Source organism: Octopus bimaculoides, chromosome 11 (assembly GCF_046866305.1).
Source record: "Octopus bimaculoides isolate indiv1 chromosome 11, ASM4686630v1, whole genome shotgun sequence".
Lineage (NCBI taxonomy): Eukaryota > Metazoa > Mollusca > Cephalopoda > Octopoda > Octopodidae > Octopus > Octopus bimaculoides.
The window spans coordinates 69,743,970-69,765,006 of NC_142938.1; the positions used below are offsets into that span (position 1 = coordinate 69,743,970).

General features: G+C 35.8%; 1 protein-coding gene across 4 annotated transcripts in view; it reads right to left on the reverse strand.

Annotated features, from left to right (window-relative positions):
• LOC106876698 (E3 ubiquitin-protein ligase UBR2) overlaps positions 1–21,037 on the reverse strand; it is a 108,018-nt gene that overhangs the window by 54,007 nt on the left and 32,974 nt on the right. For 2 of the 4 annotated variants that reach the window (XM_089360330.1, XM_089360329.1), the window contains exons 2-11: positions 15,821–16,083; positions 14,913–14,991; positions 11,815–11,919; positions 9,724–9,918; positions 8,553–8,630; positions 7,225–7,287; positions 5,745–5,868; positions 4,715–4,813; positions 3,331–3,367; positions 2,481–2,532 (exon numbers count right to left, since the gene is read on the reverse strand). In XM_089360330.1, coding sequence (XP_089216456.1) covers positions 2,481–2,532; positions 3,331–3,367; positions 4,715–4,813; positions 5,745–5,868; positions 7,225–7,287; positions 8,553–8,630; positions 9,724–9,918; positions 11,815–11,919; positions 14,913–14,991; positions 15,821–16,083 — 1,095 coding nt within the window. Of the gene's footprint in view, positions 1–2,480; positions 2,533–3,330; positions 3,368–4,714; positions 4,814–5,744; positions 5,869–7,224; positions 7,288–8,552; positions 8,631–9,723; positions 9,919–11,808; positions 11,920–14,912; positions 14,992–15,820; positions 16,084–21,037 lie in introns of all 4 variants that reach the window. The other 2 variants (XM_089360328.1, XM_089360327.1) reach the window with 1 other exon arrangement.

Consider the following 21,037-nt stretch of genomic DNA (forward strand, 5'->3'; position numbering starts at 1 on the left):
ATGCTATGAAGCTTGCTTCCCAACCAATGGTTTCTGGTTCAGTCTCAATGTGTATGAAACAAGTAAAAACGATTATCTGGAGGAAGTGGAGATATTTGTTAGTTTGGTAGGCACTGATTAAAATAAAGATGATGATGATGCACAGCAAGTTCAACTGCAGCCTACAGAAGCATCTCCTCTTTGCTCCTCTTAATGTATCAGTCAAATCCCCCTTAAAGTTTCGAATTAATTTAAATATGGAGATCTCGTGTTTCTGCCAAACCATAAATCTAAACTAGTAACCATAAAATACTGACGATCTGTACCAATACCCACACAACTTAGATGTATCTACAGACAGACTAGACTATAGTAGCACTTTATTATTTTCAACTTCCTTTTGTTAACTCTATGTAAACATGCTTTCTATTCCCTAAAACATTGGTATATGAAATTATCATTCATCCCCCACAATCTTCTCTAAATTATATTTATTAACATTTTGATCATCTCTACAATTCTTCTCTAAGCATTTTGATTTTAATTCACCTTTCTAAATCTTAGCTGCATTTTTACTGATACAGTAAACGATATAAATATTGATCACATGTGATGGTTACTTAAACTTATTATATCTATCACTGATCTAGGTCTAACTTTTAAATGCTTAACTTGTTTATATCCTTAAAATAATTTTTTTTTTTTCATAAAACCTACAGAAATGACTGAACAATACTACCAGATACTGTATAATATCCTGCATCAACAAATTGTAAAGATTTAGAGAAATTTTGAATTTGTCCATTAAACAAGATTCTGTGAATTTAGCTAAAATACATTCACTCGTGTTGTCATTCTAGGGTTGAAAAGCCCTTGAGCAGGGGTTCCTAAATTGGAATTTACATCAATTTAATGATTCTGGATTTATACATTGTTTTTTTTTTTTTTTTAAATTATAATTTTAACAATTCTGAAGTTAAGAAAATTTGAATGCAGCCAATTTTGTGAAAAAAATACAAATTATATTTTTTTATTTCTACCATATTAGATTTAATGATCAGTATCATATAATTCTTAATTACTGTGTTACAAATGGGGAAGTTAGGAAGACTAGTACATAAATGACATAACATTGTAATGTACTGTGTGTTCTTTATTGTTATTTGAATAATGTTTAAGCCTTTTGTTACCATATTTCTGTTGAAATACACTGCTTTTGTTTCAATTGATTTCGAAAATGAAGAATTTAGTAAAATAACTATCATTATTAAGCTAGTGTTTGGAAAATAAATTAACATGAAAATTTGATGGAAGGTTTTAAGTGAGAAGTCTATATCACAGAACAAGGGTTTCGCAAGTGGACTGGTAGCAAAAGGATTAAAAACGGCATTTTTTAAAAATTTCCTTTTTGTTGGTTGTTTTATCAGGGTAGAAGTGTAAATTCAAATTACTGAACTAAACAGAATTGCAGAATAAATTTACTTTGCAAAAATTGCAAGGGATAAAAATAAATAAAAAATGGTTGGGAACTCCTGCTCTACAGATTTAGAGAATTATAAAAAAAAAATAATGTTTTGATGTCACAGAATGAAGAATTTCAACAGTCAACTCGAAGTTTCACATGGTTCTTAAACTGTACAATAAAAATATGAAACTTTTTCTATTAAAAAAAAAAAAAAAAATGTAACATATTGCAATAAACTTATTTATAGCTCTGTTATAATAATAATAATTTTTAAAAATTACAATGAAATAGTACTGGATTTGTCAATTACCATGGCAATACTGGGATTCATTTTAACACCAGAAGAAAAATTACAACTTTTTAAGAAAAGTTGGTGATAATCATTAAAAAAAACTGGAATAATATTCAATTATAATTTTAGGCATTATATGCTCTAATCTAATAATAATTAGGTACTACCACAAGCTTAATTCTATAATCAGGTACCATACACTATAACCTAGAAACTGCTGCTATAAAATAAAACCAATTTATTGCAAACAGTTCATTCATTTACTTGGTAATGTGTTATGTACCATTTCGTTATTTTATATTTTGATCAACAGGCTTCCAGTTCAAGTCACTGTCTCATGAGATTTCACTATATAAATTCCAACAAGTTTTACATTCTTATGTAATGGTAGATGTGTAAACCTTGACATAGCAATAAAAACAACAGTAAGCTATGTTCTGAACAGGGTCAGTAGAGTATAAGAGGCTAAAATTACAATTTAAGAGTAAGATTTATGGAACACTAAACTATCATTTGGATAACATTGTCTATAAATAGTGATAAATAAATGACAGCAATAGATCATAAAAAAAAAAAAAAAATCAACATGATTCTTAAACTGGGATAGTCAATAACATACTAGCTGAGGACATTGTGGTAATAAATCTAGCATTTTTATTATTCATGATTAGAAAACAAACAAAAACAAAATTCTTAAAAAAAAATTTTCCTATTGATTGAAAAAAAAAAAAAAAATGTTCTTACCTCAGTAAACATCACTCCAAACTGACGTTTACATTCCTGATCTCTCAGCACCCTTCAAAGAAAATATACCAAATAACTGTTTGAGCATTGAACATTCAAGTAGTGGTGATATAAAACACAAAACATCAGTAAATGTACATCATTAACAATATGACACCATGTTCTTAATATTGCAGTCTATCAACTAATAAAATAGCCACAAAGTTAGTTAAATGATTCATTTATAATGTGATTTGATAGTCAAAAGTTACTGATAACAAGTGTGTATAAACATATATACACACACTGAATTCTAAAATCTGTGCTAAAATTTTAAATGTAAAATATCAGAAAAAATATGAGAATCACTTTGAGACATATACAAATGTGGGTGTTACTTTGGTATGTGATCTACAAGAGTCAAATTCTACTTTAATATGTGATCTACAAGTTTCATTTATTTATTATGACTTAAATAAAACATTCTTACATTTTTATACATTTATTTTAAAAAATTAAAATGAAGCAGGTTTGAAACAAGTTTACTAATTTTATGGGTGAATCAAACAAACGGACAAATCAAACAAATGGGCAAATCGAACAAACATCAGATAGAAAAGTAAAAAGAAGATAATTAAAATTTTTATACATTTATTATTAAAAAGAAATTAGAATGAAGCAAATCTGAAACAAGTTTATTAATTTTATCAGTGACTCAAACAAACATCAAGCGTTTTCCTTGTTCTTGCTGAGTATAACTTTTCTCGTAGATCACAATATAAAGTGCAGATCATATACCAAAGCAGTTTCATGACACGTAGACCACATACCAAAGTAGAACCCATATGTCTGTATGTAAGTATATACCTACCCACTCATCAATAGCTGATGACTTTGTATTCTGGCAACTAGAAAAGAGAAAGAAAATTATTATACATCAATATAACTATTTGGAAGATTCATTCTACATTTACTGTTTCATTGCCTCAATACAAGAAAATATGTTTACAATTTCAAAAAAAAAAAAAAAAAAAAAAAAGATCTATGCGCTGGTATACAAAGTAAACCTGAAATGGTTTTCCGGTCCTATTTTTTTTTTTATTTCATCTATAATTTTACATCTTTAGTTTGCTTCTATATTTGCACAAACTAAGTGGAATGTAAACCTATCTATTATTCAATCTTAGCAAGGAGTAAAAAAAAAAAAAGGTAAAAGAATTTAAATACAAGTTTTTCTTAAAAATATATCATTTGGGCAGAGAAAATGACACAAAGTGTGGTGAACAAAAGGACTTAGTTATAGAGTGCCATTAAATGGCAGCAAATATTATGGTAGATCAATAAAGCAACGAGCTGGCAGAAACATCAACAAGATGGGTAAAATGTTTAGTGGCATATCGTCTATCTTGACATTCTGAGTTCAATACTGCAAAAGTCAATTTTACCTTTCGTCCTTCCAAAGTCAACAAAATAAGTACCAGTTGAGTACTAGGGTCAATATAATCGACATACACGCACCCCAGAAACTGCTAGCCATGTGCCAAAATTTGAAACCAATACTATGGTTGATCAATGGACTATTATTTGTGTTTCCAGTGAAATGGGAGAATAAATAGGAAAAAAATTTTTTATTAAAAGATAACATTACTTTTAACATCATCTTACATACTAGAACAGTGGAGGCGCAATGGCCCAGTGGTTAGGGCAGCGGACTCGCGGTCATAGGATCGCGGTTTTGATTCCCAGACCGGGCGTTGTGAGTGTTTATTGAACGAAAACACTTAAAGCTCCACGAGGCTCCGGCAGGGGATGGTGACGAACCCTGCTGCACTCTTCCACCACAACTTTCTCTCACTCTTACTTCCTGTTTCTGTTGTGCCTGTAATTCAAAGGGTCAGCCTTGTCACACTGTGTCACGCTGAATCTCCCCGAGAACTACGTTAAGGGTACATGTGTCTGTGGAGTGCTCAGCCACTTGCATGTTAATTTCACGAGCAGGCTGTTCTGTTGATCGGATCAACTGGAACCCTCGACGTTGTAAGCGACAGAGTGCCAACACACAACACACATACTAGAACATCTATAATATAGGTGTATAGTGTGGATTACATATAATGCAAAATATGTGTGTACTGAGCAACCTAATGATCTCAGCTGGAAGCACATTATGATTCCAAGAGGAATAAAATTTTAAGAAAAGCTGCAAGGAGGTGTCAACTGTAATAAAGAAAAAGATTACTGATTAATCAACTTACTTTTCCACAGCTTGGTATCAGCCAGAATCAAACGCTCCATCAGTGAACCACTTTCAGAAGGCTGCATGGCTAACTTACAAAATAAATATCGCAGCCCATCTACAGAGAAATAAACAAAAGATAAAAAAATGGTACATGACAATAACAATAAAAATTAATTTCTTAAATCAAGAGAGAGACCTTAAGTCTATATTTAAAATTTAAATGTTAAAATTCAAAATAAAGATTCTTTTTAAATGGACTGGTAGCTTCTGGCACATCGACTACCCTCAATCTTTACTCTTCATTCATTATACCCACCTCCATTCACTCACTGCCCCTCACTCTCCCCATGCACTCTTGTAACCTCTCTACCCAACCAGACTCACCATTCTTCTGCCCTCACACAACTCATACCTTGAGGATCCATCCTGAAACCTAATCACCCCTATTTTTATCTCTTTCCAGTTCCATCCCATTTACTCTTATCCTCTCTTCTATAATGTGAGTGCTCAACAGCAAGAAACCTGTTCTGTTATGGCCCCTATTTTCATACCTCTTTTCTCTTCTCTCCTACCATAAAGCCATTCCCTTTCTATTATAGCTCCACTCAGTCACACAGGATCTCAGTCTTGCAATCTGCAAGGCAACCTCACTAGTATTGGTGCTATAAAAAAAAAAGCATCTGGTGCAGTCTGTAAAGTGGCTGGTGTAAGGAAGGGCATCGAGCCACAGAAACCTTGCCAAAACAGACAATGAAGCACAATGCAGTCCTCAGATCTGTTGGATCCTGGCAAACAGTTCAACCTATGCTAACATGGAAGCTAGACATAAAAGAAATGATGATAGTGACAGATAATAATCTCAACTGTTGCTATGTCTTTTCTTATAACTGACAAAAACCTTGACAAGAAAGTCACAGAACTCAAAAATTATCAAACCCAGACATGATTTAACTTCATATTAGTGAAATAATGCTAAATAAATAACAGAAAACATCTACCACATTGACAACAAGAGGATAAATATAACATTGGTGTTTATACCATACCTGATTTAGAAATTATATACTGCAACCATTGAATAGCTTTTAGCGCAAACTTCTGATGGGAAACAACAGTTGTATGCATAACCTGAACCTTGAGAGGTTTGGAGCTTCCTCGTGATGACATTTGCTACAAAAGAAAAGGCCAAAGAAGTCGGTTATTTTAACAAATAATTAAGCTTGTTCTCAATATAAAAAAAAAATTATTTCTCTATCTTTCGATACATCTCAATGCTTCTGAAACAAACTTTGTTTACTTTCATCGTAAGTTGAATTTAACGTTCGCGTCTTATGAAGCTAAATTTATAAGTTCTAAAATTGCAGAAGAATTTGTTACTGGGCAGTTTAGCTTAATGGTAAAGCACTTGATGCGTAATCACAGGGATGTGAATTCGAGTCTCATGGCTGGCCGGTAGCGTATTTTTCTGCAATGTATGAATAATTTATCCTGATCACGCTATTTATTAGCATTATCACGCGTTTGAGAATAAAATAAATTTATTTGTGTATCTTTCAATACATCGCAACGCTTCTAAAACAAACTTTGTTTACTTTCATCATAATTGTAGTGACGAAAAAATTCCCAAAAATTTGTTGTTGAGCAATTCCTGGCATACACCGCCAGAGTTTGAAACCTGCCACAGGGAATATAAAGTAAAGTTGGTGATGCCCTTTATTGTACTTGTCTCAGCTTTTGTTTCCTTTCTTTTAATATTTGGAGTTTACCGGTCTAAAGACTATTTACAGAAGGAACATGGGAGAAGAGGAACTGCTACAGAGTTGTGTGTGTGTGAGAGAGGGAAACAGTGTCTGATATGCAAAGGTAATACAATGGACCAGTTTGAAAAGTAGCAGAGGCAGTTAACAGGTTTCTGGACAAAGTAACAGGCAGGAAGAATAGGTGGCAAAAGGCCATTTTTGTTGGATAAATTAGCTGAAAAGAGTTCAGTGGTTTCAAGGGAAACCAGCTGTGAAATGCCTTTTCCAATGATTTACAGTGAAATGTAAAATTGAAGAACACTGCAATACAGGGAGCTGATATAATTAAAATTTGGTTTAGTGAAATAATTCCTTTTGCCTTGGGTACATAACAATTTTATTGAAGAAATGAAGATACAGTCCATAAAACTGATCCTAGTAACATAATAAAGCTTATGTTAACCTCGGAGAGGTAAAAAACGAAGTAGATAATGCAGACAATCCCAAACATTTTAAATTCAGAAACAAGAGACATGATATTGAATATTTTAAATCATTTAATTTGGCTCTCACTCTTTACTCTTTTACTCGTTTCAGTCATTTGACTGCGGCCATGCTGGAGCACCGCCTTTAGTCGAGCAAATCGACCCCAGGACTTATTCTTTGGAAGCCTAGTACTTATTCTATCGGTCTCTTTATTTGGCTCTCTATTTTTTCAACCACCTCCACTGTCCTACTTTATTAAAATAGATTCAATACAATAACTAAAAATAAAATGTATACATACTTCAATATGTTTTCTTGCTTTATCACAAACGATGAAACCTCCAGTTTTTATACCACTTCTTCCCTGAAAGTAGAAATGACAAACAACAAGAGAATAAAACCATTTTTAAAGGCGCATTTCAAAGTGGATGATCCAGCTATGAATAAAAGCATGTAATATGTCTGGTTAAAAACCCCTTAAATGGAAAAGAAAGAAAAAACTGAAGACTACCTGTAAGATACAAATCTTGCTTCTTCTATACCCATAAAAGGTGTATTTACCAATTATACTAAAATAACCTACAGTACTTCCATCAAATTAAGCGCTTTGATCTGACAAGCAAGAAAATAGGCCTGAGAAGCTTCGAGAAATATGCAAATAAATCATTTTTTTGATGTGGATACAATCAAAGATAATAGCTTGTAATATATCAAAAGAATGATTTAGTTTTGAAGTTTAATATCTCTCAGTTCTTTTGCTCTTCAAAGTCATAAAAAAAAAAACTAAAAGTTAATGAAAATTTATTACTGTTTGGAAACAAGACAAATTCCTCATCTGGTGAATATATGTATATAAATAAGAGAATGTGCATTTAACAAAATAGCTTCTATGAGTAAATAAATAATTTACATCATGAAACTGCAGCTAAGTTAGAATAAAATGATCTGTTTAAATCTATGCCCTAGATTAAGTGTAGTAGTTCTATACTGCTCAATTGGCTCCACTTTGATTCTTAATTCCTGTTTTGATAAAGAAGAACAAGCTTAGTGTTTTATTTAAAAGGACACAATCCTATGCCAACTCATAACTCGTCAAACTTTATTGATACAGTCATTGTAACTCCTCAGGCCCTCCTTGTAGGATCCACGTGAAACAGCTGGTAGAGGATAAGTATCTACTCGACTGACAGATGTTATGATTAGAAAAGTGTCATGTAGTTTGATATTAAACACTACACCAAATTCATTCAGAAATATATTACACACAGATTTCTGACATGCACACACAGCTGTTTGGCTGATGTCCACTTTGCAACCATGTGGTTTCAGGTTCAATCCCATGGGTCTGCGCCTCAGGCTAGTGTCTTCTACTATCACTTTGAACTGAGCAATGCCTTGTGAGTTTGGTAGACAGAAACAGTATTAAGTCTTCTACAAAAGGGAATGAATGACAAGAAAAATCATCATATCTATGGCAGCCATTTGTGTAAAATCTGAATGTAATAGGCAAAAACCAAAAATGTATTTGAAATCAGCATTAAAAAAAAAATGGTTCAGAATCACCTGTAAGTGGACAATCATCATTTACTTCATTAAAAAATGCAGGCTTATGTAATTAAAACAACTTACTTCTCGGTCAACAGTTGTAGAAAAGTCTGCTGCTTGTTTTGCTGAGCAGTCAACTGCTTTTTGAAGTGTATTGATCACCTACAGTGGACAAGGCAACAAGAGGGAGGACATTAGTAAAACCGTAGACTTTTAGGCCAAAGTTATTAATACAGTTTAATGTTAATCAAAAGATAAATTTGAAGAATTAATTACTTTCATAAAAAAAAAACCTAGAAATATTTGAGTTTTGTAATGTTATTAGAACTTTCATTAAGTTATCTGTCAAATACTAGACAGTAGTCAAGTATATATGTTACCCTAACAAGGTCTCTCATGTTAAATCTACCATATGGAAGTGTATACACAAGTATATTTTAATCCTACTATATTCCTTTATTGATCTTTCCATGAGAGAGCTTATGAGTGTACTGTCGAGACAACCTTGAAGCTCCTCTTTAATTAATCCAGGTTTCAGCTTCTTAGAGAGAACCGCCCTCTGCACATATCCTGAAGAAGGCCAACCTTGTTGATACTGAAATACTCCATTGCCAGATGTTCTGAAGCTTGTTACAGACACTCTAGTACACTTGTAACACTGTACACTGTAGTGTTGTAACTATACATACTGTATTATTTTAATATCATATGAGGGCAGCAAATTGGCAGAATTGTTACCATGCCAAAATAAATGCTTAGTGATCTTACGTTTAAGTTCAAATGCTGCCGAGACTGATGTAATTGGTTTAACCCCTCCCCCACAATGGTTGGTCTTGCAATTTGAAATTAATATCATATGCTCTGGATCTGTAATGCATACTGCCGTGGGTGTTAAGATATTAAAGACATAACCAAATTTCCAGTATTTTGAGCTACTTAACCTTTTTGTTACCATATTTCTGTTGAGATGGTCTGTGTTTCTTTCAATTAATTTTAAATATAAAGAATTTAGTAAAATAACTTAGTTATCATTAAGCTAGTATTAGGAACATCAATTGTGACTAAGGTTTGGTGGAAGATTTTAATTCAGAACTTTTGAGACCAAGACATTTGTACTACAGAGCCAGAGGTAGTTTCAGTTGGGTTAGTATCAAAAGAGTTAAAGCATATCAATTGTCCCAAATTAATAGCTGTAATTTTCTTCATTAGGATAACTACTCACTTTATCAGTTCATGGGAAAAACTGCACACTTACTTGGTCGAATGTGTGCAACTCATCATTAAAGAGAATGGTGACAAATAAATCATCTGGCTCGCCATCAGGTCTGAGATCAAAGGGTAGACTGTCGTAGGTCTCCCAAGTCATCATATCTATAGAATACTGTAGCACAGAAATGAAGAGATCGCTGGCACGGGCTATTAGTTCATCAGGAAGAGAAGCAAGCCGATCCTAGAACAGAAGGGAAGTTAAAAAAATTTTTTAAATTACTTCAATGCTTTCAACAAAGTTACAGCAACAAATACAGCCAAATAGAGAGTATATGTGGTAGCTAAAATCTATCAGAAATAGGAGGTTGAACAATCAGCTTTAAAAAAGGAAAGACAGAATGGATAATGTACTTCTAGATGTGTTATGACTGAAATTAAGACAAAGGCTGCCAGTTGCAGGCAGTCCTATGGCTAAACAATGATGATGACAATGTCTCAATTAGACTGCTAATTACACTAATTTATCTAGTATAATACATGCAATGATAAAAGAGGTGAATATGTAACCTTATAACTCCAGAATCCATTTAATCGTTTGTGAGGCAGGATCAAACTGCTGGACTTGTCTAATCTATGTCAGTGAGGATATGAGGGATGGGGGGGGGGGGGGGGGGAACAAAAAAAATCTCACAGAAGCAACAATGATAACAATGATGAATAACATGTTGTATTTGCAAAATGCAAGTGTGGCTAAGATATTCATCTATGAATCTGAAGACCATAAGTTCAAATCCACTGCAATCCTTTCATTCTGTTTCTACACAGAATGCCCCCCACCCCAGGTTACTTAACTGTAACAAATAATTTTCTGAAGAAGTTATAGGCGCAGGAGTGGCTGTGTGGTAAGTAGCTTGCTTACCAACCACATGGTTCCGGGTTCAGTCCCACTGTTTGGCATCTTGGGCAAGAGTCTTCTACTATAGCCTCGGGCCAACCAAAGCCTTGTGAGTGGATTTGGTAGACGGAAACTGAAAGAAGCCCGTTGTATATATGTATCTATATGTTTGTGTGTCCGTGTTTGTCCCCCCAGCTTCACTTGATGACTGATGCTGGTGTGTTTAAGTCCCCCGTAACTTAGTGGCTCAGCAAAAGAGACCGATAGAATGAGTACTAGGCTTACAAAGAATAAGTCCTGGGGTCGATTTGTTCGACTAAAGGCGGTGCTCCAGCATGGCCGCAGTCAAATGACTGAAACAAGTAAAAGAGTAAAAGTGTAAAGAGAGTGTTAGCTCAGGAATTTCAGGACTTAGAAGATGTGCCTCTTGACACTTTGCCTCCTCAAGAATTAGATTTAACATATGTAGGCAGGTAGGGATGTGTGTGTGTGTGTGTGTGTGTGTGTGTGTGTGTGTGTGTGTGTGTGTGTGTGTGTGTGTGTGTGTGTGTAGAGCTTACATCACACATTTTCTGCTTTAAAAGTTAATCATAGAAAAGAAAAACCCTTCGCCATCCCTGACTCCAACACAACAACCAGTTTGTCTGAAAGCAGAAGAGATGCAATGGTTGAGCAGACGAAGATTGCATTCCTATGCAATCACTGGCTTTCAGATGTGATTTCAGTAAGACACTGAACAACATCCTTTTGAATTTGTTTTAGTGTGTCTATGTGAGGGAGAGAGAGAGAGACAGACAGAAAAAAGAAATGAAAATGTTAGGAACAAAAGAAGAAAAGAGGGGGATGATAGGTGAGAAGAAAGAGAGGAAGAACAAAGAGAAGAGAGAAAAGCAGAGAGAGGGAGGGAGGAAAGGAGAGAGAGGGAGGGAGAAAAGCAGAGAGGAAGGGAGAAAAGCAGAGAGAGGAAGGGAGTAAAGCAGAGAGAGGGAGGGAGAAAAGCAGAGAGGAAGGGAGAAAAGGAGAGAGAGGGAGGGAGAAAAGCAGAGAGAGGGAGGGAGAAAAGCAGAGGGAGGGAGGGAGGGAGAAAATCAGAGAGAGGGAGGGAGAGAGAAAAGCAGAGAGAGGAGGGAGAAAAGCAGAGAGAGGGAGAAAGAAAAAGAGAGAGGGAGGGAGAAAAGCAGAGAGGAAAGTGGAGGAGGAGAAAGCATGAGGAGAGGGAGAAGGAAGAGTAAATACCTTTACTTCATCTAAAGAAGTTCCTTTGCCATGAGTTTCACAGTGAGGACCAGACTTCCAAGCTTCAACATCACCACAATCACAGTAACCACCACCACTGGAAATACTCATCTGGGGAAGAACAGAGAAAGAAAGAAATAATTTAAAAACTGACACAAAAAAGACAAGAAGTCTCCCCCCCCACCTAGAAGTGTCTATTAACACAACTGTTTATAATATTAGTGGAGGCGCAATGGCCTAGTGGTTAGGGCAGCGGACTCGCGGTCGTAGGGTCGCGGTTTCGATTCCCTGACCGGGCGTTGTGAGTGTTTATTGAGCGAAAACACCGAAAGCTCCATGAGGCTCTGGCAGGGGATAGTGGCAAACCCTGCTGTACTCTTTCACCACACTTCCTGTTTCTGTTGTGCCTGTAATTCAAAGGGTCAGCCTTGTCACTCTCTGTGTCACGCTGAATATCCCTGAGAACTACGTTAAGGGTACACGTGTCTGTGGAGTGCTCAGCCACTTGCACGTTAATTTCACGAGCAGGCTGTTCCACTGATTGGATCAACTGGAACCCTCGACGTCGTAAGCGATGGAGTGCCAACATTATAATATTAAGTGTGAAATTAATAAAATAGACATAAATGGGAGATTATTTCATGTATGCGTCCACCAAGCTTCACTAGAAAAGTCAAAATTGGGTGCCATAGGTTTTACAGAGAACTTCCTAAATCAATGACAAAACCTCCATGTGGTCATGTGATCTGCATTCGTTCATAGTCTGGGTCTGCTGATTCAGGACTGACCCAAGGCCAAAAACAAGTACTGAAAACTTCCTGACAAATGCTTGAGTAACATGTTATATATGACTTATGGCATTTAAATATCATGGCCAGAAATGTTATAAGACTTCACAGTCAAATATGAAAAAGAAACTAGGTGTATGTTTCATATCTGGCTGTGAAAGGACCTAAAAAAAAACCTAAGAATTTTGTCAGTCAAGGAGTTTCGTTATGGTTTACACCAAATAGCAACTAATTTTTCACAGTAAGAAAGCATAAAAGGCTATACGCAGGTCCAGCTAGTATTTAAAAAATGGCAATCATCATCATCGTTTAACGTCCGCTTTCCATGCTAGCATGGACAATAATATCGATTATACTGATAATATTAATCTCTTTTCATTTCATACAAAACAATTTTGTAAGGAAGGGGATTAGTGAATTAAGCCAAGTATATTGTTGGTATTCTTTCTTCTTCTTGCCTTATAATTGAATTCCATGTCGCATAATTTCTCGCTTCTGTACTTATACTCTGCCATGAATGTCCCCCTTTCTCTAGTTCCTTTTGTGTTGATCTACGCCACGAGTTCTTAGGCCTACCCCTCTTTCTATATCCATCCGGATTCCACAGTAAAGCACTTTTCACTACATTTGGTGTGTCCTTTCTAATTGTGCTACCAATCCACTTCCACTTTTTATTAAATATTTGCTCTCTAATCGGAACTTGATTCGTTCTTTGCCATAGCTCCATATTGCTTATGTGTTCGGGCCATCTGATTTTAAGTATACTATGCAAGCACCTGTTGATGAATGATTGTATATGCTTTTGCTATTGTTGGTATTTCTTTGAATATTCCTAGAAGACGAAAGCAATGTTAATACCAAGAAAATATGAAATCAGAACAAAAAAAAAACACTATCGTAGGAAATGTTACCCAGTGCTTTATCTCTGCCAGTTCACCAAGCATCTAATCTTACAAATCTACAGGCAATGTGTATAGCCAATAAAATAAAATCCAGATTAGCACTGCTGCATATTTTACCAACCTCATTGAGATCAGCAATATTGGAACTTAGAACACAGAAAGAGAACTCAATACAGTAATGGATAATTACAACAGAAATCAGTTTAACAGGATTAAGATGAAATAACATAAATTTTATTTTGTTCCTCATTTCATGTTCAGTACAGTTTATAGTCTTTTATTAGTTTCAATAACAGGATGTTAGCAATGCTGAGATACCTCTTGCCAAAAATTTAGCCAATTATATTGGCCCAAATATTTAACTTGGTATGTATTTTAGCAATCTCTGTTTATCAAATAATCAAGTTCATTAATTGGTGTAGAAGGATATGACAAAATACTTTAGTTGAATGCACCAACACACACACATGATGGGATGGGTTAACTGCCGTTTCCACTAACCAAATTCTTCCACCAAACATCAGTTCAATCCAAGGTTATGGTACAAGACACCTTCTGAACCCTCTGTCATCTGTAACACTTGTTTATTCATATTGTTTTTAATCAATCTTGTATTATCTCATAGCTCTTAGGTTTCAATAATAATCATCATCATCGTTTAACGTCCGCTTTCCATGCTAGCATGGGTTGGACGATTTGACTGAGGACTGGTGAAACCAGATGGCTACACCAGGCTCCAATCTGATTTGGCAGAGTTTCTACAGCTGGATGCCCTTCCTAACGCCAACCACTCAGAGAGTGTAGTGGGTGCTTTTACGTGTCACCCGCACAAAGGCCAGTAAGGCGGTACTGGTAACGGCCACGCTCAAAATGGTGTATTTTACATGCCACCTGCACAGGAGCCAGTCCAGGGGCACTGGCAACGATCTCACCCGAAAGTCCTTTCACATGCCACGTGCACAAGTGCCAGAAAGGCGACGCTGGGCACAGGTGCCATCCCGATTTCGCTTTCGCTTGCCCCAATAAGTCTTCGCAAGCTGAGTTTCGTGTCCAATGAAGGAGGATTATTTTTAGAATGACATTTGTCAGGTAGGTGCAAGAGGCTAAATATGGCCAGTTTGGATATAAAAAGGGTAGAATATTTGGGCTGAATGTGACTGGTCTAAATGTTAAAAGGGTCAAGGTGTGATACAGTGATATTAAATTCTGAATCATGGTTGTGAACACACTTCTTGATCATATAGTCATAAGTAACAGAATCAAATTCACAGTTTAAAAACAACCATGACATCTAAGAACATGTTAAGTAGAATATAGGCAAAAATCAAATATGAGAACTGAAGTGGAGAAGCATTTTAAAGTGACGGTGCAAAATAAGAATTGAAACCCAAGCTGGTCAAAAGGGAAAACTCACCCGATAGCGGTGTTTCTTATGAACACTTTGTTGGAAGCAATTGATACACAGGACGCAAGTGAGATCATTTGCGCAGTCCCTGGAATTAAAAACATTTAGAAGAAAATAGAATTGGTACAATGTTTGTCTTTATGTAAGCTGCAGGTAAATAAAATATATAAGTAAATATACACACATCCATAAACAGTTGAATATATTTTTCATATTCTAAAGGTATGTATTTAAAACATAAATCCACAATTAACTATATCATGTGAACCCTTCAGCACATATGTGTAATGTTCACAGTGAATTACAAACTGTAATTCCAGGAGGCTACCAAAAGATTTACCTACCAGAATTGTTAATGCAACACAATAAAAATTCACGAAGACTGCAACACAGTTTTCATTAGCCCCAGAGCAATCTCTTACACTTTCGGTATCACGTGTCAAAAATCAAACAATAACATCTCTAGTGTAATGTGATATAATAGTTTCACTATCATACGGTTTCACTTTCAATAGTTTCATTTCTATTTTCACCATGAATATATATATATATATACTTGTTTGTATATATGTTAATAGTTTTGTTTCTATTAGTTTTACGTGTGTGTGTGTGTGTGTATATATATATATATATATATGTATGTATGTATGTATATATACCCATGGGTATTGGGGCTACATAAAAAGCACCCGTGCTGGTGCCAAGTAAGACCACCCAGTACACTCTGTAAAGTGGTCAGTATTAGGAAGGGCATCCAGCCATAGAAACCATGCCAAAACGGACATGAAGCCAGAGCAGCTGGACTGCTCCTGTCAAATTGCCCAACCCATGTCAGCATGGAAAATGATGCTTGATGATGACGAACTAAATTGAAAAGGTAACAGGTCAGAAAAAAAAAACAAAAACATTCTACTCACCTGCAAGAATAACTTGGCTCACCATGTTTGAAAACATGGCCACAGATTTGCGATGGGGCATCTTTTTCTTTTAACTGTTTAAACTCTGTTTCTGGATCTCCGCCACAAAGAAAGGTTTCCAACGGATGAAATATTAACTTGTGAGAGAGCCTCTCTTCTTTAGCACTTTCCTGGCCAGGAGCATATACGACAGGTACAAAGGTTTTCCAATGTTTTTTCAAGGATGTCAATAAGTTGCCATGCCCAAAGCTGATAGACAAATCCTGAAACAAAATATGACAACACTTAAGTATACAAAGCACACATCTGTATAAATAATTACACATGCATACATACAAATAGTGGAGGCGCAATGGCCCAGTGGTTAGGGCAGCGGACTCGTGGTCATAGGATTGCGGTTTCGATTCCCAGACCGGGCGTTGTGAGTGTTTATTGAGCGAAAACACCTAAAAGTCCACAAGGCTCCGGCAGGGGATGGTGGCGAACCCTGCTGTACACTTCCACCACAACTTTCCCTCACTCTTACTTCCTGTTTCTGTTGTGCCTGTAATTCAAAGGGTCAGCCTTGTCACACTGTGTCACGCTGAATCTCCCCAAGAACTTCGTTAAGGGTACATGTGTCTGTGGAGTGCTCAGCCACTTTCACGTTAATTTCACGAGCAGGCTTTTCTGTTGATTGGATCAACTGGAACCCTCGACGTTGTAAGCGACGGAGTGCCAACAACAACAACAACATACATACAATTTCTAGCATTAATACTGCTTTCTAACATATAAGAGGCATAAAGCCATAAATACTGGAAGGAAACAATTGATTACATTGATTACTACCCGACCGGTAATTTTTAGTTTTTTTTTCTTCTTAACCTAAGATTGATGAAAGTCAGCCTCAGCAAGATTTCAATATTGTAAATTAAGGGACATGAAATGCTGAAAAGTATTTTGTGCACATGCTTTACCATTTCTCACACTTGTAATGCTATTGGCACTGGTTTCTAACTTAGGGTGAAGGTGTGTGTGTTAATAGCGAGAATATCAATCTTGTAATAATTCTGCTTGTTCCTCTGTTACTTGTCAGACAATTTTACAAAATTTTAACCCTTTAGTATTCAAACCGGCTATATCCAGCCCAAATATTCTACTCATTTTATGCTCAAACTGGCTAGAACAAGTATCTCACACCTACCCTGCAATGTCATTCTAAAAATAAACAATTACATCTTTCAACTCTTGAAGCTACAAGATAATACCAGATTAACTTTTAAAAATGTAAATGAATAAGGATTACTTTTGACATATTAATTTGAACGCTAAAGGGTTAAGTATTCTTTTTGTATTTATGAAGAGAGATGAGAAGGAAGAGAAGTGAAGGAGGATGGATAATGAACAGTAGTTTTAGTTTGCACAGTTATTCCAACAATGAAGTAGTTGTATGCTGTCAACGTAATGATACAGTCCCATGAAGGGAATAATACTACTGTTGTTTCGACGTAGGAAGCTGCACTGCTTCCTGTCGGCCTCGACACATTTCCTGTGTTCTTATGTTTACAAGGGGGAGACAAGCACCTCCACCCAGAGACATGTTTCTGAGTCTTTGCTCGTCATCAGTCTGGAGTAGCATGACTTGCTAGTTGAAGATACCCGTCAAGCCCTTGTAAACATAATAATTCTAGTGAAATACATTCACTGATTTCAAAATTAGAAATAATATATTTCTAAATCTCTCTGACAGCTTCCTAGGTCTAAACAACAGTAGTATTATTCCCTTCATGGGACTGTCACATTAAGTTGGCAGCATACAACTACTTCAACATATCACTACTGCATAAATCTCTGAGAGATTTAGAAATGTATTATTTCTAATAGAATAAACAATACTATCTAATGTAATGGTCAACCAGAAACTATTCACAACAGAACGTTTATATGTAGGCACAAGCATGGCTGTGTGTTAAGAAGCTTGCTTCCCAATCACATGGTTCTGGGTTCAGTCCCACTGAGTGGCACCTTGGGTGAGTGTCTTCTGCTATAGCCTCAACCTGACCAAAGAATTGAGTGAATTTGGTAGATGAAAACTGAAAGAAGCCCATCGTGTATGTGTGTATATATATGTGTGTGTGTGTGTGTGTGTGTGTGTATGTCTGTGTTTATCTCCCACCACTGCTTGACAACCAGTGTGGGTGTGTTTATGTCCCTGTAACTTAGTGGTTCAGCATAAGAGACTGATAGAATAAGTAAACTTTAAAAAGAAAGTCTTGAGGTCAATTTGTTCAACTAAAACAACTTCAAGGTGGTGTCCCAGCATGGTCGCAGTCAAATGACTGAAACGAATAAAAGATAAGACATCACACCATATAAGCTACAACATCATCATCATCATCATCGTTTAACGTCCGCTTTCCATGCTAGCATGGGTTGGACGATTTGACTGAGGACTGGTGGAGCCCGAAGGCTACACCAGGCTCCAATCTGATTTGGCAGAGTTTCTACAGCTGGACGCCCTTCCTAACGCCAACCACTCCGAGAGTGTAGTGGGTGCTTTTACGTGTCACCCGCACGAAGGCCAGTCAGGCGGTACTGGCAACGGCCACGCTCAAAAGCTACACTTATATTATTTACTTTATGGCACATCATAACTCAAACTAAGAGGTCCAGGCATTATAAGCGCCATCAAGTGTAATATTTTGAAGCTTTATTTAATTTTTTTAAAAAATCAGTAAACCCCATCACTCCCCTACTTCAGAGCTATGTGGTTGACCACAGAAAGAGCAGCCAGCTGTAAAGATACTAACTTGAAAAATATGAAAATACCTAAATTTGAAGAACTCATTCAAGTTACTGATTACTAGTGTGGAGAAAAAAAAAAAAAAAAAAAATTGTAATTTCACGGTTGGAAGGAGTCAATAATATAAAGGGAACACCATATAACAATGATGCTTACAAATTATTTAACAGATGCTAACCATTAAAATGTCTGCTGTTATATGCAATTCCCTGGGCTACAGGGAAGATTTCTATGCATTATGTCTACTCACTGAAATGCCAACCTATACAAGTGGAAGATTCTCAAAGGCCTTGTTCTAAGCTTTCATTTACAATAAAAAAGAAATGAGGGGAACGAAAGGCACTGTCTCATTTGCAAAATACCCTTCCTTGAAGCCTCTCAGCAACAGATTGGCATTTAAAAACTCCTGATCGTACAACTGTCTCCGTAAGTATTTATAAACATGAGCAAATTTTTCTTGGTAGTTTTTTAAAAGGAACATAGATACTTTCTTCACATTTTCAGAAAAACCTAACAGAGAAACCAGCTCCCTGGACACACACAAAGATGACATAAAAGAAAGATAATTTAACTCTGAAAGTGGTGCTCCTGCTTGGCCTTAGCCATGATGGCTAAAACAAACTAAACTATTTTAAATATCCATTGACAGAATACTCTTTTACTTGTTTCAGTCATTTGACTGTGGCCATGCTGGAGCACCACTTTTAGTCGAGCAAATCGAACCCAGGACTTATTCTTTGGAAGCCTAGTACTTATTCTATCGGTCTATTTTGCCGAACTGCTAATTTACGGGGACGTAAACACACCAGCATCGGTTGTCAAGTGATGTTGCGGGGACAAACACAGACACGCAAATATATATACACACACATACATATATATATACAACGGGCTTCTTTCAGTTTCCGTCTACCAAATCCACTTTGGTCGGCCCGAGGCTATAGTAGAAGACACTTGCCCAAGGTGCTACGCAGTGGGACAGAACCCGGAACCATGTGGTTGGTGAGCAAGCTACTTACCACACAGCCACTCCAACGCCTATGTTTATTAATATTTAATAATTTTATTTTTTTTTAAACTAATTACATTAAGTGTTTTATATATACACAATTGTGCTTTTATACTATGGAATATAAAAAAAATACATATTAATGAATCTTCCAAATCAAAACAACATACATTTATCAAGAAACAATGATTAGTAATTAATTTTTAAATAATATTTAGAGCAACATAAACATTACATTGAATAAAACATATTTCCATAATATTCATCTAAATTCCAGCTTTGAGCTGTTCTAACCTGAAGTCTTTACAATACAACAGTTTAACCTACTTCCAAAAGAGAGTTCATATATTGATTCACAAGGAATTGATTGAGATATATTAATTAGTAAAACAAATGAGTGAATCACAACGGAAACAGGAAAAAAGAAAAAAAAACAAACATCCTAAATAGTTGAGTCAGCCACAGATACTAATACGTCTTTGACAACTTATAATGGTAGAATGTCCCATTAGTGTCAACATACAAGTCTTTAGAAAGTAAAAGGAATCTTCTTCCAAACACAATTACTAATTAGTTGTGATAATTGGTTCTGATGCGTCAGCATAGTTAGTGAAAATGTTTTGAATAATTTACATCACTTTTAATATTACAGAGTCCAAAAAGTCAGTGTCTAGTCTTTTATTTATGTTCTGTATCTCCAGGCATTGATTGAAGTTACAACTTTTTAAATGGGGTGTCTGTTCAGGGTATTATTTGGACGCCGGAAGAAAGGATCACTTGAAACATTGGAGAAACCAAAGGAACAAATATACAAAAAGTTCTAAATCTTTTGTTCGACAAACATCTTTGGTACTGTACCTGTGTAAACAACCAGATATAAAACCCTTGTCTGAATGTCATTATCTATGCAGTGTATGTACACCATCTTTTATATGTATATTGACAGGATGACCTCCCAGCCTCTCAAAGGCTGCAATCACAAAGTTGTGAAAGAAAGTCTGCTGCATTCACTGAAACAAGGGCTATTAAAAACATGTACAAAATGAATTAGTTAATTAATTAATTAAAACAGAATAATGGCTCACCAATGGGGCACTGGGTTGAGGATTTAGTTAAAGTTTGAAGACGTTCAAACTTCAAAGAAATCAATAATAATGATAATAATAATAATAATAATAATAATCAGCTGTAATTTAAGATGAACAAGTTTGATGTCCAACACTTCCAAGTGAACTCAAAGTAGCTGACGTTTATAGTATGTTTAGCTTATCTAGTCAAAATACAGTACACCAGGTTCACTGGAAGATTCAAATGTACTCTATGGAATCTCAAAAATCTAAACATTTTTTTCCGGATGTTTATAATATTCTCTTAGAAACCGTGCCTCCCTATTTGAGCCCTGTACTAAACACTTTGCCCGATC